This window comes from Oncorhynchus masou, chromosome 9 (genome assembly GCF_036934945.1).
Source record: "Oncorhynchus masou masou isolate Uvic2021 chromosome 9, UVic_Omas_1.1, whole genome shotgun sequence".
In the NCBI taxonomy this organism is placed as follows: domain Eukaryota; kingdom Metazoa; phylum Chordata; class Actinopteri; order Salmoniformes; family Salmonidae; genus Oncorhynchus; species Oncorhynchus masou.
This window is the reverse complement of record NC_088220.1, coordinates 58,346,521-58,371,852: the sequence shown is the minus strand read 5'-3', so window position 1 is coordinate 58,371,852 and position 25,332 is coordinate 58,346,521. Positions and strand designations below refer to the sequence as shown.

The following is a 25,332-nucleotide window of genomic DNA, read 5'->3' as shown; positions in this document are numbered from 1 at the left end:
TGAAGTTGGAACACATGCTGAGCCATGTTGCACTGAATACATGATGTGTGTGTGCCACAGGAGTTTGGTGGCTCGTGGTAATGGCTGGAGCGAAATAGTGGAATGGTATCAAACACATGGTTTGTTCCAGACATTATTATGAGCCGTCCTCCCCTCAGCAGCCTCCTCTGGTGTGTATGTTTATATACATGTAGCTTCAGGCCGAGCTCCTCCCTCCCTATCTCCCTGCTCTTCCACTGGTATGTGAGTGATGGGAGGGGCGCTGCATGTCACAACATAGCTTCACTACTGAGCACACCGTCTACCCACAGCTGACTGGATCTGACTGGATCTGTGCTCGTGTGTCTGAATAAATGTATATATTTTCCTGTGTCCTATAGGCCTTTACAAATGTGAATGCAGTACTAAACATACATGTGTACTAAAGTACCTTTGCTATGAGGTAAATGATTTCACAGCCTCTGAAGCACACAGGCCTTCACTGACTCTTTAACCTCGGCCCTTATGAAGGATAACATCATTTTGTTGGTTTGGGTGGAGAGGACCGCCACGTGCCACCACACCTTACCCCTCACCTCAAATTCTTTCCCCTTTCTATTTCCTAACCAAGATCCAGGGGGAGGAGGGAGATATTAGAGTGGATACCACACCCCTGTTCCACCCTAACGAAACACAGCTATTAACCCCAGTGGTTCATGGTTCCAATAGCACAGAGGCACACAGAAACAGACTGACTGGCTCTGTGGTGTATGGGCAGCAGGCAGCATGCAGCATGCAGCAGGCAGCAGGCAGCAGGCAGCAGGCTGAACGGTGGCCATACTGTAGCTCCACACAGCCAGCCACATTAATCAACACTTCCTTTCCCAGCCGGGCAAACACTGTGGAGACGGTTGCCATGGCAATGAAAGGCCGGCTAGCAGGAAGCGGACACACCTAAGGGATCGATGTGTGTGTGTGTGACTGGCCCAGGGTCTGGTCTTACTATCGTAGCTGAGGTTCAGTACAAGTAGATGTAGATGTGGCAAACTGTAGATAACACATACAAATGCATATTGTCTGTCTGCATTAATAAGGTATGCACCCTACCTCCAGCCCTCTTAAAAGCCCAGCTGTTTTGGAAGCTCTCTCAGAGGACCCCAAACCCATCCATGCCACCCCTCTTCCCCTCCGTCTGGCTGGGCTGTGGGTGGCCTGAGTGGATGTCTTAAAATGTAACATGTTAGAAGCCCCCCTCCTCTCCTCTCCTCTCCCACATGTCTTCGTCCTCTCACAGTATCCTGAATCTGTGTATCCCAATGACATTCCCATATTGGGAAATAGCAGAAGTGCTCCGGATGTTGGAATTCATACAGGAAATAAGTTTGTTTCAGTCCAACCCTCGTCTCTGCTCTGATATCTCTCCTCCGAGCTCAGTCAGGATTACATGGCTATTTCCAGTTCCTTATCTACGCAGGGACATCACAATTCCATGGCCTAGTATACGGTCCGCAAACTGTAGGTGTTATCAGTAGGCCCTGTGTCACTAAACCTTATACAAACCAAGTGTGTATGTGTGTGTATTTGTGTGTGTGTGTGTTTGTCCCATCTATAACTATAACCACTACTATTCTCTACAGTACTCTGACATTCCCTGCGCGGTCCCTTATCCCAGAGAGAGAGAGAGTTCGGTGGAAGGAGGGAGGGAGGCGTCCCCCACAGAAGGCATGTGGAATACCCTTGAGCTGACCTTCCTGCTTCACAGAGAACACAGGTAATGAATATTGACACAAGCGAATGACCCATACTGTAGATACAGCATGGTATTGGAGATACCATGTTTGACCTTTTCTCCCTTTCTGTCACCCCCCCCCACCCCCACATTCCAGACATGCCTGAGGGAGATAGAGCCCTCCAGGACAGTCACACAATGACAGCAGCAGCAGCTATTGTCTGTCAGGACCGAGAGGAGTGGCTTGGGTGTTAGCATGCCGAAGGAGCCTCACTGCTCTCCTCCTGTCTCTCAGACCACACACGAACACACACACACACACACACACACACACACACACACACACACACACACACACACACACACACACACACACACACACACACACACACACACACACACACGCAACAGACAAATAGACAAACTCCAGCAGACACACATTTAAACAAGTGACTCAAAAGTGCTGACCTCAATAGGCAACAAACAGTGTGTGTGTCAGATTTGACAAGATTCCAGCATACTCTATAACCACATCTCTCCAGCCCTCTTCACACCTAACCACAAGCTGACAATCAACTATAAAACATTCATCAGAAGCAACATTCTCTATGCCTGGTTGTTGTCATGTAAAAAACAACTCCAATATGTAGCCTGTCAACCTGCCAGTGCCAGACCTGGATGGAGCTTGTGGATCTGAAATCCTGCAGCGGTGAGTCATATGACACTGCAACAGCACCCTCTGCTGGGCGAAACACAACATCACCAAAACAAATGATCCATCGAATAGGCATGTCTTGTTTCCTGCCACATCCTTATACTCACAGGCCGTAGACCAGGGGAGGTCAACAGGGGCTCCTGGGTTTTATTTTGATCCAACACACCTGATTAAACATAATCAACTAATCAGGATCTTCAATTTAGCTGTGTTGGTGCTGGTCCTTCCCAGACTGGAGTTGCCCAGCCCTGTTGTGTTTTACCATGCTCCTCCAGCCCTGTTGTGTTTTACCATGCTCCTCCAGCCCTGTTGTGTTTTACCATGCTCCTCCAGCTGCAGTGTTTTACCATGCTCCTCCAGCTGCAGTGTTTTATCATGCTCCTCCAGCTGCAGTGTTTTACCATGCTCCTCCAGCTGCAGTGTTTTACCATGCTCCTCCAGCCCTGTTGTGTTTTACCATGCTCCTCCAGCCCTGTTGTGTTTTACCATGCTCCTCCAGCTGCAGTGTTTTACCATGCTCCTCCAGCCCTGTTGTGTTTTACCATGCTCCTCCAGCCCTGTTGTGTTTTACCATGCTCCTCCAGCTGCAGTGTTTTACCATGCTCCTCCAGCCCTGTTGTGTTTTACCATGCTCCTCCAGCCCTGTTGTGTTTTACCATGCTCCTCCAGCCCTGTTGTGTTTTACCATGCTCCTCCAGCCGTGTTGTGTTTTACCATGCTCCTCCAGCCCTGTTGTGTTTTACCATGCTCCTCCAGCCTTGTTGTGTTTTAACATGCTCCTCCAGCTGCAGTGTTTTACCATGCTCCTCCAGCTGCAGTGTTTTACCATGCTCCTCCAGCTGCAGTGTTTTACCATGCTCCTCCAGCCCTGTTGTGTTTTACCATGCTCCTCCAGCCCTGTTGTGTTTTACCATGCTCCTCCAGCTGCAGTGTTTTACCATGCTCCTCCAGCCCTGTTGTGTTTTACCATGCTCCTCCAGCCCTGTTGTGTTTTACCATGCTCCTCCAACCGTGTTGTGTTTTACCATGCTCCTCCAGCCCTGTTGTGTTTTACCATGCTCCTCCAGCCCTGTTGTGTTTTACCATGCTCCTCCAGCCCTGTTGTGTTTTACCATGCTCCTCCAGCCCTGTTGTGTTTTACCATGCTCCTCCAGCCCTGTTGTGTTTTACCATGCTCCTCCAGCCCTGTTGTGTTTTACCATGCTCCTCCAGCCTTGTTGTGTTTTAACATGCTCCTCCAGCTGCAGTGTTTTACCATGCTCCTCCAGCTGCAGTGTTTTACCATGCTCCTCCAGCTGCAGTGTTTTACCATGCTCCTCCAGCCCTGTTGTGTTTTACCATGCTCCTCCAGCCCTGTTGTGTTTTACCATGCTCCTCCAGCTGCAGTGTTTTACCATGCTCCTCCAGCCCTGTTGTGTTTTACCATGCTCCTCCAGCCCTGTTGTGTTTTACCATGCTCCTCCAACCCTGTTGTGTTTTACCATGCTCCTCCAGCCCTGTTGTGTTTTACCATGCTCCTCCAGCCCTGTTGTGTTTTACCATGCTCCTCCAGCCCTGTTGTGTTTTACCATGCTCCTCCAGCCCTGTTGTGTTTTACCATGCTCCTCCAGCCCTGTTGTGTTTTACCATGCTCCTCCAGCCCTGTTGTGTTTTACCATGCTCCTCCAGCCCTGTTGTGTTTTACCATGCTCCTCCAGCCCTGTTGTGTTTTACCATGCTCCTCCAGCCCTGTTGTGTTTTACCATGCTCCTCCAGCCCTGCAGATTGACTGGGAGCTGAGAAGGAGTCAGGACTCCATGCAGCAGCACACAGCTGAAAGCAGCACATAGCTAGCAGCAGCACATACTGTAGCTGGTAGCAGCAGCACACCGGTGGCTGCAGCACATAGCTAGCAGCAGCACATACTGTAGCTGGCAAAAGCACACAGCTAGCAGCAGCACACAGCTGGCAGTAGCACCACACAGCTGGCAGCAGCACACAGCTGGCAGCAGCACACAGCTGGCAGCAGCACACAGCTAGCAGCAGCACACAGCTAGCAGCAGCACATAGCCTAGTGCCACATTACCCCACTAATCTCTCCTTATCCCAGCATTCCTGCACACATATAATATTCCCCAAGTCCACCTGACACAGATAACTGTCGGATTACCGCATGACGCAATCCTCAGGGATCACAGAGAAAGCAGGAAAACAAGACAGTGAACATGTTCAACAACCCTCACACACACAGCAGGGTGGGAGTCCCTTCGAACCTGGAGACTGGAGATATATTGTGCTGTTGCAATTATTGCCCGTATAAATACCAGCATTCTACTATCTGTGAGACCAACAATAGCACAGGCCCAGTGACCCACAACCTTTTTCCTTGTCTGAGGGATTTTCACGCACTACTTCATACAATATCTGGCTTGATTTGTCCCACCATGACTGACATCCTCACAACTGACACGCTTCCATGCTTCATCCTACACCATCCACCACCATGACTGACATCCTCACAACTGACACGCTTCCATGCTTCATCCTACACCATCCACCACCATGACTGACATCCTCACAACTGACACGCTTCCATGCTTCATCCTACACCATCCACCACCATGACTGACATCCTCACAACTGACACGCTTCCATGCTTCATCCTACACCATCCACCACCATGACTGACATCCTCACAACTGACACGCTTCCATGCTTCATCCTACACCATCCAACACCATGACTGACATCCTCACAACTGACACGCTTCCATGCTTCATCCTACACCATCCACCACCATGACTAACATCCTCACAACTGACACGCTTCCATGCTTCATCCTACACCATCCACCACCATGACTGACATCCTCACAACTGACACGCTTCCATGCTTCATCCTACACCATCCAACACCATGACTGACATCCTCACAACTGACACACTTCCATGCTTCATCCTACACCATCCACCACCATGACTGACATCCTCACAACTGACACACTTCCATGCTTCATCCTACACCGTCCAACACCAAGTCACAGAAATCGCAAACACACACAGACATGCCTGCATACATACACACAGACAAACGTCTCCACTCACTGAGGTGTAGGCGGTCTTTCCCAGGCTGTGGTTGTGATTGAGGTTCTGGTTCTCCTGCTCTCTGCTCTGCAGCCCCGCCAGGTGTCTCTCCAGAGCTGCCCAGTCCATGGTGGGCAGGGACTCTTCCTCCACAATCTCCTCCTCTCTGTATCCCCCCATCCGTCCTCCTATTCCTCCTCCTCCACCAACACCCCCTCCTCCAACGCCGCCTCTGACCCGGCTGGGGCGCCTGTGGCTGGGCTTGGTGGCCCCCGTGCCCCTGGGTACTGGCCTGATAGGGGAGTGGGGCAGGATCAGGTTGCCATTCTGTTTCAGTTCCTCAGGCACGGCAGCAGCGAAGGTGGCTGTGTGTCCACTGTGAGTAGGAAGGGGTGGAGGCTTCACATCCTGGAACTCCTCGGCCAGGCTGCGGCTGTTCACTGGCTTCCTGAATCCTCCGCCTGGCGCACCTACCACAACCCCACCCTCCTCCTGGCCAGGGGCCTGCTGGGAGCTGTAGTCGTCCCCGTACTCGCTCTTCCACTCCTCAATCACCTTCTTCTTGTACTCCTGGTAGTCCTCATCCTCCTCATAGTCCTCATCCTCCAGGGTTGCCAGATCCAGGGAGGGAGAGGATTTGTAGTCCCCTTCTAAGGTTGCCAGTTCCAGAGATGGGGAGGACTTGTAGTCCTCCAGGCATGCCAGGTCTAAGGAGGGAGAACAGGGTGTCACCTTGTTGGAGTTGGACTCGGAGCTGGAGCGACTAGAGGCGTCGCTCCCCAAGTCCATGCCATCCTCCCGGTAGTCCTGCAGTGGAGAGAGAAACAGGGATGGAGAGAAAGGTGGGAGAGAGGAGGAATGGAGAAAAAGAGATATAAATAGAGGTAAGAAACAATGAGGTTGAAAAGAGAAATGATGATATTGAGATAAAGATAGAGGTTGAAAGAGAGAGAGAGAGGAAGAGAGGGACACAAACAGAGAATTTAGGGAAGTGTGCATACAGAGATTACTGTTGTGGTTTGAGACCAACAACCACAGAACACTTCCTGCCCCGGTAGAACTTCCTTACTCTACATTAATTTCCTTGGCACCGTTTCAGTCCCTCTCTGACGCACTTTCTCCTCTCCTCGCAGACACACTCTCTCCTCTCCTCTCTGAGACAACCACTCCTCTCCTCCCTGAGACAACCTCTCCTCCCAGACACTCTCTCCTCTCTGAGACAACCTCTCCTCCCAGACACACTCTCTCCTCTCCTCCCTGAGACAACCTCTCCTCTCCTCCCTGAGACAACCTCTCCTCTCCTCCCTGAGACAACCTCTCCTCTCCTACCTGAGACAACCTCTCCTCTCCTCCCTGAGACAACCTCTCCTCCCTGAGACAACCTCTCCTCTCCTCCCTGAGACAACCTCTCCTCTCCTACCTGAGACAACCTCTCCTCTCCTCCCTGAGACCAGCTCTCCTCCTTGAGACAACCTCTCCTCTCCTCCCTGAGACAACCTCTCCTCCAGGACACAATCTCTCTTCTCCTCTCCTCCCAGACACACTCTCTCCTCTCCTCCCTGAGACAACCTCTCCTCCCTGAGACAACCTCTCCTCTCCTCCCTGAGACCAGCTCTCCTCCCAGACACAATCTCCTCTCCTCCCAGATACACTCTCTCCTCTCCTCCCTGAGATAACCTCTCCTCTCCTCCCTGAGACAACCTCTCCTCCCTGAGACAACCTCTCCTCTCCTCCTTGAGACAACCTCTCCTCTCCTCCCTGAGACAACCTCTCCTCTCCTCCCAAACACACTCTCCCTTCTCTTATCCTCCCTGAGACAACCTCTCCTCTCCTCCCAGACACACTCTCTCTTCTCTTCTCCTTCCTTAGACAATCTCTCCTCCCAGACACACTCTCTCCTCTCCTCCCTGAGACATCCTCTCTACCCAGACATACTCTCTCTGCTCTGAGACAACCTCTCCTCTCCTCCCTGAGACAACCTCTCCTCTCCTCCCTGAGACAACCTCTCCTCTCCTCCCAAACACACTTTCCCTTCTCTTCTCCTCCCTGAGACAACCTCTCCTCTCCTCCCAGACACACTCTCTCTTCTCCTCTCCTCCCTGAGACAACCTCTCCTCCCAGACATACTCTCTCCGCTCTGAGATAACCTCTCCTCTCCTTGCAGACACACCCTCTCCTCTCTGAGAAAACCTCTCCTCTCCTCCCTGAGACAACTGCTCTTCTCCTCCCTGAGACAACCTCTACTCCCTGAGACAACCTCTCCTCTCCTCCTGGACACAATCTCTCCTCTCTGAGACAACCTCTCCTCTCCTCTCCTCCCAGAGACAACATCTCCTCTCCTCCCAGACACACTCTCTCTCCTCCCAGACCCACTCTCTCCTCTCCTCCCAGACCCACTCTCTCCTCTCCTCTCCTCTCCTCTCCTCTCCTCTCCTCTCCTCTCCTCTCCCCTCCTCTCCTCTCCTCTCCTCTCCTCCCAGACCCACTCTCTCCTCTCCTCCCAGACCCACTCTCTCCTCTCCTCCCAGACCCACTCTCCTCTCCTCCCAGACCCACCCACTCTCTCTCCTCTCCTCCCAGACCCACTCTCTCCTCTCCTCCCAGACCCACTCTCTCCTCTCCTCCTCCCACTCTCCTCTCCTCCCAGACCCACTCTCTCCTCTCCTCCCAGACCCACTCTCTCCTCTCCTCTCCTCTCAGACCCACTCTCTCCTCTCCTCCCAGACCCACTCTCTCCTCTCCTCCCAGACCCACTCTCTCCTCTCCTCCTCCCAGACCCACTCTCTCCTCTCCTCCCAGACCCACTCTCTCCTCTCCTCCCAGACCCACTCTCTCCTCTCCTCCCAGACCCACTCTCCCTCCTCCCAGACCCACTCTCCTCTCCTCCCAGACCCACTCTCTCCTCTCCTCTCCTCCCTCCTCCCAGACCCACTCTCTCCTCCCTCCCAGACCCACTCTCTCCTCTCCTCTCAGACCCACTCTCTCCCTCCTCCCAGACCCACTCCTCCTCTCCTCCCAGACCCACTCTCCTCCTCTCCTCTCCTCTCAGACCCACTCTCTCCTCTCCTCCCAGACCCACTCTCTCCTCTCCTCCCAGACCCACTCCCACTCCTCTCCCTCTCCTCTCAGACCCACTCTCTCTCTCCTCCCAGACCCACTCTCTCCTCTCCTCCCAGACCCACTCTCCTCTCCTCTCCCCTCTCTCTCCTCCCTCTCCTCCTCAGACCCACTCTCTCCTCTCCTCCCAGACCCACTCTCTCCTCTCTTCTCAGACTGACTCTCTCCTCCTGTTTGTTCATATCTGAGGTTTGCATTGTAACAGCTGAGCCAGAGAGAGAGAGAGAGCAGTGATTTCTCCTATCATCACACATATCACATAGTTTCCCATTTCCAATTGTTAATCAGAGGCAGATGCTGTCACAATGTATTTCCTTATCTGTGTCTTTGGCAAAGTCTTCCCAACAATAATGGTCAATGTGAGGAATACCAATCTCTTTCTCCAATCGTCCCGAGGTGAATGCCACTGCCATGGCTTTATATATAACATGCATTGCAGTGGCTGTGAGTGACTTAAACGGATGAGTCCAGGGTGGCTGTCTGACCTTGACTGTCTGCAGTGTGAGGCCACAGTGTGTGTTGCTGTTGTTGCCCAGTGCCAGAGCAATCACTGTCTGATTGATTACCAACTTAATGAAAATGCCCACCTTGTTTATGGGCCTCCACAAATCTCAGCGTGACCTGAACCTCTTTGGGTGTTTTCACCTCTTATTTTCAGCGGCCGCATTAACATAGCGCCTGGCATCACTTTTAAAAGTTAATGAAAAACAAGCAGCAGCAATTTATTCAAAGTCACAACTGGAAAAACAAATTGTTATGCATCCAACACACTAAGACTGACTGATTGATGATGTTTATTGTCCTTCATTTTTCTTGTGGCCTGTTCATTTTGAAATACACCAAAGAAAGGAGTTCACAAAGTGTTGATTAAATGATTGCAATACATTTGAATACAAAAATGTCAAATCATGACATGAAAAACAATCACTACAACCACCAACAGAGACAAGCACCTCAACAGTAACTTTTTTCCCACCAACCACATTCGATAAGACGTATCTTAAAGGGATACTTAGCATGCTAGTAGATACCCATAGCATGCTAGTAGATACCCATAGCATGCTAGTAGATACCCATAGACTTCCAAGAATTGCGCTAACGCTAGTTAGCATTGGCTGGAGAAACGACCTCTTAACTTCCTTCATACTGGACACAGAGACATAAACGTGGTATCCACTAGTTAATATTTAAGGTCTGCTTAATAATATGCAGTTTATAAGCAGACCTGCAGATTAAAATGATACCAGCACCTAATATATACACAGCACACCTAACTTTATGTCTGTGTCATTACTGATGTTAGTCGCCAGTTGAATTAATCTACCCAGTGATTCAAAACTGTGACTCAACTCCTTAGAGAGGTTCAATTTATTGACGCAGTGTAACTATACAGAACACAACTTCATTCAGACCTAATAAACCTTTTTTTATGGAACATGGACCATTGTTCCATCCAGAGACTTGGATTTAAAAACAATTTCAGTACCTTTATAATTCTTTGCTCATTCTAGGCAATACCCATACAATATCTTTATAGTAAAGATCCTTGTTTGATAGATTGTTCTAATCCTTTCTAACACCTCCGCTCTACATCCACCGGGACTGCTATTTCATTTACTCTCCCAGACCCAGACAAACCAGTATAATCTGGGGGGGGGTGTCAGGCTGGCAACAGTCGAGCTGCTGGCAATAGTGGCTCACTGTAACTCACACTCTCGCAAAATGGCAATGTTTCGTTACATTGATTTTATATTGTGAATGTGCACTATTTTAACAAGGACAACATCTGAAAAGGGGGTTGACACACCGATTGATAGCTTGCACCTCGTGTCAATGTCGTAGTAGGCTAGTTGACATCTAGGCGGGGGGACATATGTGCGCAGCCTGCACCTCGCCCCATATCCCCGAGTTCAGTCACGTTTATGATTAAGATTCGAGATCAGAATGTTGTGTAGGCTACATGTGACACATCGCCTACACGAGGTCACGAATCCATGCGCAGGCGTTTAAAGAGTGGTGCGCGTTCGTTACAATGTGGCTACAATGATCCATCCGGTTGCTTTTATTCGAAAGTCTGCCTGCCATTCCAAGATTATTCAAAAACGATTATATTAGCCTACTCTGTACATTATAACTAAGAAGCTAGATAAGGGATCATGGCGTGTTTCCTTTAGCTCCAGCCATTAAAGTAGGCTACCACTTTAGCCTATAGTGGGGAAGCCGTGGGAATCCGTTTTAAATCTCAACCTGCGAGTCGTTAAAAGGGCAACGGCTCAATTGGTGGGAATGAGTGTAGCGTAGCCTGTATAATTCTAAAAAAGAATAGAACAGCTCTAGGCCTATCAAACACGTCGGAATTAAAGTGACGCTTCCAGCTCCTGTATTATCATATTAATACAATGTTTGGCGTCGGTTCATTTGAGTCCGTGTAAAATGTGTAGCCTTATTATTTAAAGTGATTCAGAAGGAGAAAAATCCCGTCAAGACATCCGGGCGGGGGAGCGGTGGGCCCCGCTTTGGTTCATCCTCTCTCCGATTAACCTCGTAGCCTACACTGGGTGGATTTGGCCGTACAATACATGCAAATTGACAGCTGCGCGGAACCCCACCCCGACAGCAAGGCGGGTGTTTTGGGTTTAATTCGTGTCTTGGAGGGGACACTGGCCACAATAATAAACCCCTGTCGTTTTAATGTACTTTTGAATAAGCTACAAAACCAGTTTGCACTTGCTTATTAGGCTAAACGGCCATTACATTTAACGCCCATGCCTCATGGTGTCATTTAGGCTACCCAAACCTCTGCTCTGTGCAATGGCCTACCCGCTGTGGTAAAGTGTGTTCAGTCGATGCCAATTAATACAAACCTTTAATGCAGGTAAATACTGTATCAACTTCATAAACAGATAGAGCGCAAATAGCCATCTGCAGAGTCATTCATCCTCAAATGATGTAATGTTCCCAAAAAAGTAACGGAAAACCTCATATCCCCCGGCAACAGAGGTGACAGTACCATCCAATTTCACAACGCAGATGACAACCAAAATAACGAGTCCACACAGACGACAGGGTTCCTATCAATAGACCACACTGCACTACATATCAATAAACAATGTTTACCCCTCCATGGTTAGGATGATATAGGCTATTGAATAAGACAGCCTATATCCTATAATGAACCAGCTCAAGCACCGACTGTACTAATGATAGTCTACTAACCTGCAAACGCCCTATATTAAAATGTCTGAATGACAGAAAACAGCCTATTCTAAATAAATCTAGTATGACCGATGACCTATAGAAGACATACATTAAGGTAACGCAAATAGCCCAGCCTATGGGTTGAATAGTCATAACAACAAACGCAGCACCAATACTTACTGTCATTTTCTCTGTAAGATCTCTTGTCTCAAGACATTTTAAAGTCAATACCAGTCAACAATTGGGTCTTTATTTGTCAGTACACTCGGGAGATGGTGAGGATATTATCCGCTACCCGGAGATATTAGAGAAAGCCGGTAGATTGTTGAGAGCGTATGCCAGTCCAGTCATTGCTCTGTGTGTATCCGCCGCGGAGCCCAACCCTTGAGCCCTCCCGAGAATGAGTTTTAAAAAAAGACACGTTTAAATAGATTAGTTAAAAAATAATTGCGCGCTCCCAGATCGCCTCTCCTCTCTTCTTTCCCGGTACAGACGTCAAACGTCGCTTCTACTGTTCAGCGAATGCACACACAAACTCACAGAGTGATTGGCGAGAGAATGTGAATGTGTCTCTCTCCGCGCGTTTTTGTCGTCCGCACAAGTCAGCCTCGCACGTATCTCTGCTTTCCAGTGCAGTCAACTTAACGCTCACACACAAGCAAAGAAGCTCCCTGCCACACCGGCGTCTCAACTTCTCCAGCGCTCAATCCCAGCAGGCTGCTCTGAGGACAAACTGACGACAGAACAGTAGCCCTGCCTTCTGCACTCACTGACCTTGTGAATGGTATATTGAGGGAAAGAGCCAAAGAGAGAAATATAGGCAGAGAGAGAGAGAGAGAGAGCGGAGAGATGAGAAAGAAAGAGCCCAACACTATATCTAGTTGAATAATTCAAGATGCCCTGGTGCTCTGAATAGGTTTGGAACCGTTTCTGTCACACTGTGAATACATAAGCTATAAGCAGCCTTGGACATCTCAAGGATACTGCTGTCATGTCCTTTGTAACTGAAGTGCTTTGTTGAGGATCATAAAGAAGGATCTAGTCTTCTGGAAAGACCCGTGTTTTGGCCCAGAGGGTTGTGGTCTGTTTTGTTACCAAGCTCTGTTTAGTCTCAGTCTTTTGCCAGACTGCCATGCAGTAGGGAGGCACTGGGCAGCACTGTCCACAGAATTCATTGGCTGTGTCTTAAATCACACCCTATTCCAGATAGTGCTCTACTTTTGGCTAGAGTCCTCTGACATTCATTCTCCATCTCACTTTTGGCCAAGGCCTATTCTCCATATAGTGCATTACCTCTTTTCAAAGGTAGTAAAGAACATCCACTGGGCAAAAACTGGTTGAATCAATATTATTTCCAAGTCCTTTTAATCCCAAAAATCAGTGTGATGATGTTGAATCAATGTGGGAAACTAATTGGTTTTGCAAAAAAATCATCAACGTAAGGGCATTTTGTCTTTTTCTCACCCATCTTTTAACCTTAATCCAATGACATGGTGAAATGTTTTGTTGATTTCACATTGAGTTCACAAGTCGTAGTTGAACTGATGTCTGTGCTCAGTGGGTAAACTGTCATCTGAGATTTACCACTGTTGAATGCACATATGGACAGCTGCACTCACAGGGTTGAGACAGGGTTAACACAAACATGTTATTCCTCTGACATGTTTTATGATTGGAACTGGTAATATACACTGAACAAAAATATAAATGCGACATGTAAAGTGTTGGTCCCATGGTTCATGAGCTGAAAAAAACCCCAACACATTTTCCACACGCACAAAAAGCTTATTTCTCTCAAATGTTGGGGAAAAATGTATTTACATTCCTGTTAGTAAGAATTTATCCTTTGCCAAGATAATCCATCCACCTGACAGATGTGGCATCTCATGAAGCTGATTTCAACGGCATAATTTTTACACAGGTGCACCTTGTGCTGGGGACAATAAAAGGCCACTTTAAAATGTGCAGTTTTGTCACACAACACAATGCCACTGATGTCTCAAGTTTTGAGGGAGCGTGCAATTGGCATGCTGACTGCAGGAATGTCCACCAGAACTGTTGCCAGATAATTGAAATGAACATCGTTCTAGAAAATTTGGCAGTACGTCCAACCGGCCTCACAATCACAGACCGAGCACGTGTAACCATGCCAGCCCAGAAGCTACACATCAGGCTTCTTCACCTGCGGGATCATCTGTGGAGGTTCAGGGGGGATGCTAAGGAGTATTTATGTCTGTAATAAAGCCCTTTTGTGGGGTTAAAACTCATTGTGGGTGAGCCTGGCTGCACCTCTGCCCAGTCATGTGAAATCCATAGATTAGGGCCTAATTCATGTATTTCAATTGACTGATTTCCTTATATTAACCGTAAGTCAGTCAAATCTTAAAAATTGTTGCATGTTGTGTTTATAATTTTGTTCAGTACAGCATTTTCAGACATGGGCATCAAATTAAGACTCAGAGCATTACAACCACCTATAACACACGTATGCTGCACGGCCCAGATTTAAACCTCTAAACATAGTTTATTGGAGGAGGATGGGAGCGGTGTGCAGATATATAAATATATAATAGCAGCACAAAGGATTACGTCCTGGTAATGAAAGAGCACTACTTCAAAGACCCCTCACTGAGACACTCTCCTCACTACAGAGGGGACACTACCATCAGGGATCTCCCCAAAGAGAGATGCAGCGGGGGCCCTATCGCTATCTCCCCCTCACACCCCCCCCTCCATTCCCATATTTCCCGCTTCCCCCACTTCTCATCAGACATATCCCCCAAACGCCAATTGGTCACAGAGGCAGTGAGCTACCAGATAGTTAAATGCCTTTAGGGAAGCTGGGACACTTTTTGGTTCCTCATCTAGTGAAGAACGTGATGTGGGTGAGTTAACACTCTCACCAGGCAATTAGCTTGTCAACAGGAGGCTAATCTAGTGTGTTTTAGTCCTCTACGTACCCCCCCCCCCCACACACACACACACTGCGATACCCAACCTTCTTGAAGTTCCTTTATTACCTCCCTTCAAGTAAAGGCCATAGCAATTATTTGATCCAAAATGCCTCTCTGCCCTTTACAAATTGGACCAGAAAACATCTGTGAAGCGTCAGAGAAGATCTTCAACGACATGATAGAGATGTCCATGTCAGTTCACTCAGAAGGCTTTTGATCGATGTCTTCAACCAATCTTCAAAAGAAGACCGTACTGCAGATGATTTTTACTGTACTTTTTGATTTAGGACAGGCGGTCAAAGGAAGTTCACCAGTCAACATCACACAGTAAGGCTCACCCCAGGCACCTCAACCCTGTTGTGTTTCTATCACTGTGCCCTGCAGTGCCAATGAACAGTGAGGTGGCTATGAAACTGCCAGCCAACAGGCCTCACCCGTCATATGGGCGCTCGGAGGGGCACAGAATTCATCCCAGATCTACCTGGAACTGCCTACCTGCCAATCACCCAGAGCTGGGCTGCATGGTGAAACTATCTATCTGACAGATATCACTGAGGTCCTATTACTGACAGAGAGATAAGGGCTAGAGAAAAACACTTTCAGGTAATACTCTGAAAAACAGAGAACATATTCATTCCTCTGCTTATATCCGTCTCACAGGCGTTTAAAAAACAGACCGCCTGACAGTCGTTGAGAAATGGAAGCTGTCTGCCTCGTCAGGAACTCACCCACTCTGACGGAGGAACACAGACAGTGACCTTGGAGGCTTCCACACAGGGAGAACAGTCTCTCTCTCTCTCTCTCTCTCTCTCTCTCTCTCTCTCTCTTTTTTTTTCTTTCATGTCAGAAGAGCAGGAATAAAAAGAAGCCCCTTGAAGTAAGACGAGTTGAACCACACAACAGACACTGAACCATCAAAAACAGGACTGGACATGGCTGTGGTACAACCCTCAAGCCTTGAGTGGGGAAATGACCTGTTACAGTGCCTTGCGAAAGTATTCGGCCCCCTTGAACTTTGCGACCTTTCGCCACATTTCAGGCTTCAAACATAAAGATATAAAACTGTATTTTTTTGTGAAGATTCAACAACAAGTGGGACACAATCATGAAGTGGAACAACATTTATTGGAAATTTCAAACTTTTTTAACAAATCAAAAACTGAAAAATTGGGCGTGCAAAATTATTCAGCCCCCTTTAAGTTAATACTTTGTAGCGCCACCTTTTGCTGCGATTACAGCTGTAAGTCGCTTGGGGTATGTCTCTATCAGTTTTGCACATCGAGAGACTGAAATTTTTTCCCATTCCTCCTTGCAAAACAGCTCGAGCTCAGTGAGGTTGGATGGAGAGCATTTGTGAACAGCAGTTTTCAGTTCTTTCCACAGATTCTCGATTGGATTCAGGTCTGGACTTTGACTTGGCCATTCTAACACCTGGATATGTTTATTTTTGACCCATTCCATTGTAGATTTTGCTTTATGTTTTGGATCATTGTCTTGTTGGAAGACAAATCTCTGTCCCAGTCTCAGGTCTTTTGCAGACTCCATCAGGTTTTTTCCCTAATGGTCCTGTATTTGGCTCCATCCATCTTCCCATCAATTTTAACCATCTTCCCTGTCCCTGCTGAAGAAAAGCAGGCCCAAACCATGATGCTGCCACCACCATGTTTGACAGTGGGTATGATATGTTCAGGGTGATGAGCTGTGTTGCTTTTACGCCAAACATAACGTTTTGCATTGTTGCCAAAAAGTTCAATTTTGGTTTCATCTGACCAGAGCACCTTCTTCCACATGTTTGGTGTGTCTCCCAGGTGGCTTGTGGCAAACTTTAAACAACACTTTTTATGGATATCTTTAAGAAATTGCTTTCTTCTTGCCACTCTTCCATAAAGGCCAGATTTGTGCAATATACGACTGATTGTTGTCCTATGGACAGAGTCTCCCACCTCAGCTGTAGATCTCTGCAGTTCATCCAGAGTGATCATGGGCCTCTTGGCTGCATCTCTGATCAGTCTTCTCCTTGTATGAGCTGAAAGTTTAGAGGGACGGCCAGGTCTTGGTAGATTTGCAGTGGTCTGATACTCCTTGCATTTCAATATTATCGCTTGCACAGTGCTCCTAGGGATGTTTAAAGCTTGGGAAATCTTTTTGTATCCAAATCCGGCTTTAAACTTCTTCACAACAGTATCTCGGACCTGCCTGGTGTGTTCCTTGTTCTTCATGATGCTCTCTGCACTTTTAACGGACCTCTGAGACTATCACAGTGCAGGTGCATTTATACGGAGACTTGATTACACACAGGTGGATTGTATTTATCATCATTAGTCATTTAGGTCAACATTTGATCATTCAGAGATCCTCACTGAACTTCTGGAGAGAGTTTGCTGCACTGAAAGTAAAGGGGCTGAATAATTTTGCACGCCCAAATTTTCAGTTTTTGATTTGTTAAAAAAGTTTGAAATATCCAATAAATGTCGTTCCACTTCATGATTGTGTCCCACTTGTTGTTGATTCTTCACAAAAAAATACAGTTTTATATCTTTATGTTTGAAGCCTGAAATGTGGCAAAAGGTCGCAAAGTTCAAGGTTGCCGAATACTTTCGCAAGGCACTGTAGGTTAGGAGACACTAAATCCCACATGGGGACTCTAACAACCCTCTCCTCTCAGGTCACAATCTCCTGCCATGTCTTGTTAGGCGGATGGCTAAAAACAATCCAGACCTGAGACTGCTACAGAGCAACGGTCCCCAGATACCAACTACCTCTACCCCAAGATACCAAATACCAAAACCCTGTGGGAGCATTGGGAGAGGGAGGCAGGCTGTCATTGATGAATGTCAGATGTCCACAATGGAGATCTGATCTTTGACTGGCTAAACAACTCACTGGTACTGAATATCAACAGCGTATGTGAAAGACAGGTATTCAGTCTAACCATGTGACAATTGCCTCTGTGTTAAAACCATGTGAGTTTAGAGAAAGCGGGTAGGGTTGTGTGTGTGTGTGTGTGTGTGTTTCATGTTGTTTCATGCAGGATGGGTTAGCTGAGGAAAGCTGCTTACATTTAGGTTGACAATTAACACCTGATTCTATCAATGTAGCATTTGATATGATGAACAACGTTAGCCGTTAATGAAGTGTGAAATGAGTTGCTAGAAAAACATAAAGTGGCATATTTTTTCCCTGAACAGTGTAGAAAGCCATTCATTAGATTAAGATGACAAGCACATCAGACTCCAAACAGGAGCCTATCTGCGGAGTGTTCTTTTCTGGGTGAAATAGAATTGGAATGCTGAGTTTGTGTAATATGTCTTTGTTTTAATAGGAGTGAATCGGTCACCCAGCCGCAGTGCTCCACATCTATCTTGTGTCTGCAGACCTTATAAACCCTTAATAGAATGGCCACATCTATCTATCAGTTCTGCACTGCCACCAGCCTACAGAGGACAGACAGGAGATAATATGAAAGGAGTAGAATTCATGTGGAATGATGATGTTGATGCAAGAATGATCTTATTTGAAAATAAATGGAACATTTTCATTTTTGAATTGGAATTTCCGTTTATCTCCTCAATTGACTGAATGGAAATAGAATTGACATTTATCCTGCCCCGTAAGGATACAACCAGTGAAGTTTGAGAGAGTTTGCTCATTAACTTCATGAGTTCTAATTCTAAGTTGTGACCTGAGTCATCAGTGTGACAGGAGAGATCAGGATTGGCGTAGGAGCAGAAGATGGAAGCCCACTTCAGGCTGATTACATCAAACTGAAGGCTACTGCTAATTAGAGGGAAGGCAGGTGATGGTAATTAACTGAAGTAGCCAAGCCAGGAGAGGCCTCCTGTGGGAGGGGGAGAAATATAGGCCCGGGTCTGCATGGTCCCTCAGGCCCTTTAACCCTGTACCAAAGTGAAGAGAACTCAACGCTTTATTGTTAGGGTTCTGATACTTCTCAGTTTAACATCCCCTCGCCCGCCTCTCTCTCCTTCCCTCTCCCCCTGTCTCTCTTACAGACATCATAGTTAGAATATACAGAATAGTATCAAAAGGCTGAGACTAACTCTCACTCTATCAACTAGGGTTGCAAAGGGAGAGTTTATTACTGGAAACTTTGAAAGTTTAACAGTAAACTACCAGAATGTTGGTATATTTCAAGGATTTTATGTACTCTATCACAAGACATCTAGTGGCCCATTTGGATTTCAGATTATCACAGGTGTCGGTAATCATCTCTCGCCCTTCTGCGTGGCCTTAACACATGTAAAATATATGAAATATTTAAATAACATGATTTTAAAATAAAAAAAATGTATGACAAACTGTAAAACATCCTAAATATAAACCATGCATTCAGTGAATACCATTGGTGTTTAATATGAAGGTTTCAGTATGAAATATCCTTTATATATTATTTTACAAACTTTTTATTTATTGACTATGTCAATATGTATTTGTTGTCAATCTTTTGGCGTCAAACTGGTGGAAGTTGTGAAATAAGTCAAAAGTTGGAAGAGAGTTGCAGAGTTAATAAAAATAATGCCATTGTTGATTAGATGTTTTTTTCAGCAATTAGGCTATTTTCTCTTGAACAATATGGTCTACTAGAAACTCATGGACAGTATGGACTCCAATATAATAAATTGATACTACATATATGAATATATTTTTTCAAGTTATTCAAGTATAAATTACCAAAGTTCCGATAAGATTGCCAAAGATTTTCTGTTAATTACCAAAATTACTGAAGATTCCATGAACTTTGGTAAATTACCGGTAGCTTTGCAACCCTAATCTCAACAGCTACACATTTATATTGCCATAGCTTCTCTCTTGAGATCCTTCTCTTTTCTGCAACAAGGCATAAAAAACAGCTAGCCCAGCAGTTAAAGGACTAGTTCACTATTTTACAACTTGATGTTAGATGGTTCCTTACCCTGAAAGTCATCTATGGACCAGGACAAACTGTTGGTTCATGGTTCAATTTTCTTTATTACAGACTTCAGCTAACTTTAGCCACCACTACCTAAAAATCTATGGAAGTGACGGTGGCATGTGAGCATGTTTTGAAAAATGTTAAAAGCAACTGAAATCAATTACATATTTGATTTGATGGTACGTAAAGTTGATTTGGCCATTAAAAAAATACATGCTCACATGCCCCCATCACTTCCATAGATTCTTTGCTAGCGGTGGCAAAAGTTAGTAATGGTTGTATAAAGAGAACGGAACCATGGATTCCAGTTTCTCCTGGCCATAGAATACTTTCAGGGTGAGAAACCATCTAACATCAAGTTGTAAAATAGTGAACTAGTCCTTTAAGTCAGAGAGAAACTGTGAGACTCAGACTGTGTCTGGTCCCTCAGCTGGCTGGACTGGCACACCTCAATGCCCATCTCTGTCTCTCTGCCCTGTCAGCACTACTGATAACGAGGGACACAGTTGCCTGCCCGACATACACACAATTTATTGCCCACACCAAATTGGAACACGTCTAAGGTGCTTTAAGCATGCAACGCTCCTGCTATTCTCCCCCTTCGCCGTAAATGACTAAATGCAGAGATCCGCAGGGGGAGAGGAGTTGATTTAGAGAGGGAATAAAAAGATGGAGAGAGAAAGAGAATCATGGAGGGGAGGGGGAGAGGAAGGCAGTGTGTCTGCGACTGAGGTGTGTTGTTGCTCCAAGTTGAAATTGCCCCACTGAACACAGGTCTAGAATCAGATTACCCTCCCAACAATCCTAACCTGACCCATTAGAGGGTTAAACACAGTTGACTTCAGATCAGATCACAGGTGACAACTCCATTACACCTGAGTGGGTGGAGGAGGTGACAGGCTGTAGACAAGGTTTGTGCGACATCATGACGACAGCAGGGGACCTGGAAGGTGGCAGAACGCTGTCCAGACCAATTATTCATTGTTCGGAGTCACCAGACACCACTCTGTCCCGCTTCACATACTCACACAAATCCTCATAACTCAACAACACATCTGACAGACTGACTGAGAGAGGAAGAGGAGAGAAGTGAGATGGAGGGAAGAGAGAGAGAGGAGGGGGGGATGGAAAATGAGAGGGAAATAAGGAGAGCTAAAGAGTGAAAGATGGGAGGACAAGAAAGAAAGGGAGGAAGAATATGAGCGAGAGACAGAGAGAGAGAGAGAGAGAGAGAAAGACTATATCTGGGTTCTTGGCTATGAGTCACATAATGACAACAGAGGGCTAGGGGGATGATTGCATTATGAGCTCTGCATCTACCCTCAATCATCAAGCATATTCACATATTCATTGATGCTTATGTTACTGTACTGTATTACAGTAGGTGCATGCAAGACAGCAGAATAGCAGTGAGACCAATAAAGCACCACAGTATGAGTCATAATACACATAAAATTTATGCAGTTAAACAGGGAAATGGTCCCAATCGTTTTTTCCACCATACATTTTTCCCATAGAGGATTTTAGAAACACTTAAAATAAGGGCTGTTTTTTGTGTAGGCTTACCCTGCGTTATGTTTAGATCTCTCTGGGACACGGTGACTTTTAGCAATACAGTGGCAAGAAAAAGTATGTGATCCCTTTGGAATTACCTGGATTTCTGCATAAATTGGTATAATAGTTTGTGTGTTATTAGTTTAAGCACACCGTGTTGGCCTATTGTTGTGACTAAGATAAAGATCAGATCAAATTGTATGAGTAATTTATGCAGAAATCCAGGTAATTCCAAAGGGTTCACATACTTTTTCGTGCCACTGTAATATTCAATATATTCATCTGTATTATGACCTCCACTTTGGGGCACTATACAGCCTGAAATAAAGACTCATCAAAAACAACACGCAACAAATAAGAACCCTTAAAGGACTTATATTATATGTTATTTTAAGATCTCTGCATTCACCTTTAGTCCTGATGGGTACTCAAGACAGGCAGCAAACGTGTGCCGCTTTGAGGTGTACAGCAACGGTTTGCGATGTGAGGGAGCACTTTAAGTTTAAACAATTCAGGAGAGAGAGAGAGAGAAAAAAGAAGAGGTGAGCGCTAGTGAGTAGAACAAACGCATTTAGAGAAACGGCACTCAAGTCCTTTCGCAAGACCGATGGGATGTCGGGGAAGAAATTAAACGTCGCACTTCACGGAGGGAGACAATGGGAAATTGTCTTTTAGGTTTTTGAAAAAAAAGACACAACAAGGATGGAGGGTGCCTTTCGCTGTCAAATGCCGTTTTGGAGCACTCCGTGGACTACATCTGTTTTCATGGTGATCACTGTAAAAGAATCCTATACAGTGGAGAGACGGGTGTGGGTTGGCTGCCTAGGTCACAGTTCTGACAGAACGATGTTCAGAGATTACACAAGGAATCCAAGAGACAGAAAGGAAATGAGATTGTATTAAACTAGAGTGAACTTTCATAGTCAGGCACTTGAAGTGGATTATGAAGTACAACAGGGATGATTAGACTTAATCCATTCATGAAAAGCCATACCGATATAGAGCAAAGATGACAGAATGGAGGGCTTGATGGAATTAAAGAGCTAGGGTTTGGTTTGACAAACACAGGTAGGAAGAACTAATTACACTCCATTGTAAAGTGCCTATAATATACTGAGTGCACAAAACATTATGGACACCTGCTCTATACATGACATAGACTGACCAGGTGAATCCAGGTGAAAGCTATGATCCCTTATTGATGTTAAATCCACTTCAATTTGTGTAGATGAAGGGGAGGAGACAGGTTAAAAAAAGATTTGTAAGCCTTGAGACAATTGAGACATAGATTGTGTACAGTGGGGCAAAACAGTATTTAGTCAGCCACCAATTGTGCAAGTTCTCCCACTTAAAAAGATGAGAGAGGCCTGTAATTTTCATCATAGGTACACTTCAACTATGACAGACAAAATGAAAAAAAAATCCAGAAAATCACATTGTAGGATTTTTAATGAATTTATTTGCAAATTATGGTGGAAAATAAGTATTTGGTCAATAACAAAAGTTTATCTCAATACTTTGTTATATACCCATTGTTGGCAATGACAGAGGTCAAACGTTTTCTGTAAGTCTTCACAAGGTTTTCAGACACTGTTGCTGGTATTTTGGCCCATTCCTCCATGCAGATCTCCTCTGAGCAGTGATGTTTGGGGCTGTTGCTGGGCAACACAGACTTTCAACTCCCTCCAAAGATTTTCTATGGGGTTGAGATCTGGAGACTGGCTAGGCCACTCCAGGACCTTGAAATGCTTCTTACGACGTTTCATCTTCAATGCCCTTGCTGATGGAAGGAGGTTTTCACTCAAAATCTCACGATACATGGCCCCATTCATTCTTTCTTTTACACAGATCAGTCGTCCTGGTCCCTTTTCAGAAAAACAGCCCCAAAGCATGATGTTTCCCCCCCCATGTTTCACAGTAGGTATGGTGTTCTTTGGATGCAACTCAGCATTCTTTGTCCTCCAAACACAACGAGTTGAGTTTTTACCAAAAAGTTATATTTTGGTTTCATCTGACCATATGACATTCTCCCAATCTTCTTCTGGATCATCCAAATGCTCTCTAGCAAACTTCAGACGGGCCTGGACATGGACTGGCTTAAGCAGGGGGACACATCTGGCACTGCAGGATCTGAGTCCCTGGCGGCGTAGTGTGTTACTGATGGTAGGCTTTGTTACTTTGGTCCCAGCTCTCTGCAGGTCATTCACTAGGTCCCCCCGTGTGGTTCTGGGATGTTTGCTCACTGTTCTTGTGATCATTTTGACCCCACGGGGTGAGATCTTGCGTGGAGTATGTATGTATGTCTTCCATTTCCTAATAATTGCTCCCACAGTTGATTTCTTCAAACCAAGCTACTTACCTATTGCAGATTCAGTCTTCTCAGCCTGGTGCAGGTCTACAATTTTGTTTCTGGTATCCTTTGACAGCTCTTTGGTCATGGCCATAGTGGAGTTTGGAGTGTGACTGTTTGAGGTTGTGGACAGATGTCTTTTATACTGATAACAAGTTCAAACAGGTGCCATTAATACAGGTCACGAGTGGAGGACAGAGGAGCCTCTTAAAGAAGAAGTTACAGGCCTGTGAGAGACAGAAATCTTTCTTGTTTGTAGGTGACCAAATACTTATTTTCCACCATAATTTGCACATAAATTCATAAAGAATCCTACAATGTGATTTTCTGGATTTTTTTTCTCATTTTGTCTGTCATAGTTGAAGTGTACCTATGATGAAAATTACAGGCCTCTCTCATCTTTTTAAGTGGGAGAACTTGCACAATTTGTGGCTGACTAAATACTTTTTTGCCCCACTGTATGTGTGCCATTCAGGGTGTGAGTGGGCAAGTAAAAAGATTGAAGTGCCTTTGAACAGGGTAAGATAGTAGGTGCCAGGTTCTTCACACTCAACAGTTTCCTGTGTGTATCAAGAATGGTCCACCACCAAAAGGACATCCAGCCAACTTGGGGGGGGGTTCTTAATCTTTTGTACACTCACTTTATATTATAACAGCCTTGGCTAAATATTAGCAGGTGGCTTTCCGCCGCGCAGTTACTCCAGACTAGGTTAACTAATGACAGCGAGTTGAGCAACTGTGATGGACTCAGAGCTGTAATGGATAAAAAGGCAGGCCACTCTTGTGCAGCCACTAATGCGTGAGAGCCATAATGGCAGTGAGCCACTCCAGCTGAAATGTATGTGCTGTCACACCCAGAGTGGACAACGGAGAGGTCCCTGTGTGCTCTCTCCAGAAAAAAGGCCTCACCTCGCGCCCCTCGGGGACCGTTCCACACTGAACCACGCTCGAGGAGAGATTATCGACACCATCACGCATAAGCACACTTCTCAACCACTCCCTTCATCTCTCTCCCTTCCTCTCTCTCCCTTCTTCTATCTCCCATCTTCTCTCTCCCTTCTTCTCTCTCCCTTCTTGTCTCTCCCTTCTTCTATCTCCCTTCATCTCTCTCCCTTCCTCTCTCTCCCTTCTTCTATCTCCCATCTTCTCTCTCCCTTCTTCTCTCTCCCTTCTTCTCTCTCCCTTCTTCTATCTCCCTTCATCTCTCTCCCTTCCTCTCTCTCCCTTCTTCTATCTCCCATCTTCTCTCTCCCTTCTTCTCTCTCCCTTCTTCTCTCCCTTCTCTCTTCCTTCTTCTCTCTCCCTTCTTCTCTCTACCTCCCTCTGCTTTTATCTCTTTCATCTTCTCTTTATTTATTTCTCTCAATCTCCCGTTCACTATTTCTAAACCTCTCTCCATCTCCCATCTCTCGTTCCCTATTTCTAAACCTCTCTCCATCTCCCATCTCTCGTTCCCTATTTCTAAACCTCTCTCCATCTCCCATCTCTCGTTCCCTATTTCTAAACCTCTCTCCATCTCCCATCTCTCGTTCCCTATTTCTAAACCTCTCTAAATCTCCCATCTCTCGTTCCCTATTTTTAAACCTCTCTCCATCTCCCATCTCTCGTTCCCTATTTCTAAACCTCTCTAAATCTCCCATCTCTCGTTCCCTATTTCTAAACCTCTCTCCATCTCCCATCTCTCGGAGGAGGGGAAAGGGGGGGGGTTGAAGGTGGATGGCTGGAGGCTGTGTTCACCTTGTGT

At 46.1% G+C, this 25,332-nt stretch overlaps 1 protein-coding gene across 1 annotated transcript in view; it reads right to left on the bottom strand.

Moving 5' to 3' along the window:
- LOC135546327 (schwannomin-interacting protein 1-like) overlaps positions 1-12,426 on the bottom strand; it is a 79,335-nt gene extending 66,909 nt beyond the window's left edge. The window contains exons 1-2 of the mRNA XM_064974663.1: positions 11,981-12,426; positions 5,507-6,292 (exon numbers count right to left, since the gene is read on the bottom strand). Of these exons, the coding sequence (XP_064830735.1) occupies positions 5,507-6,292; positions 11,981-11,986 (792 nt within the window). The 5' untranslated portion in view covers positions 11,987-12,426. The remainder of the gene's footprint in view (positions 1-5,506; positions 6,293-11,980) is intronic.
- Between the last annotated feature and the right edge of the window lie 12,906 nt (positions 12,427-25,332).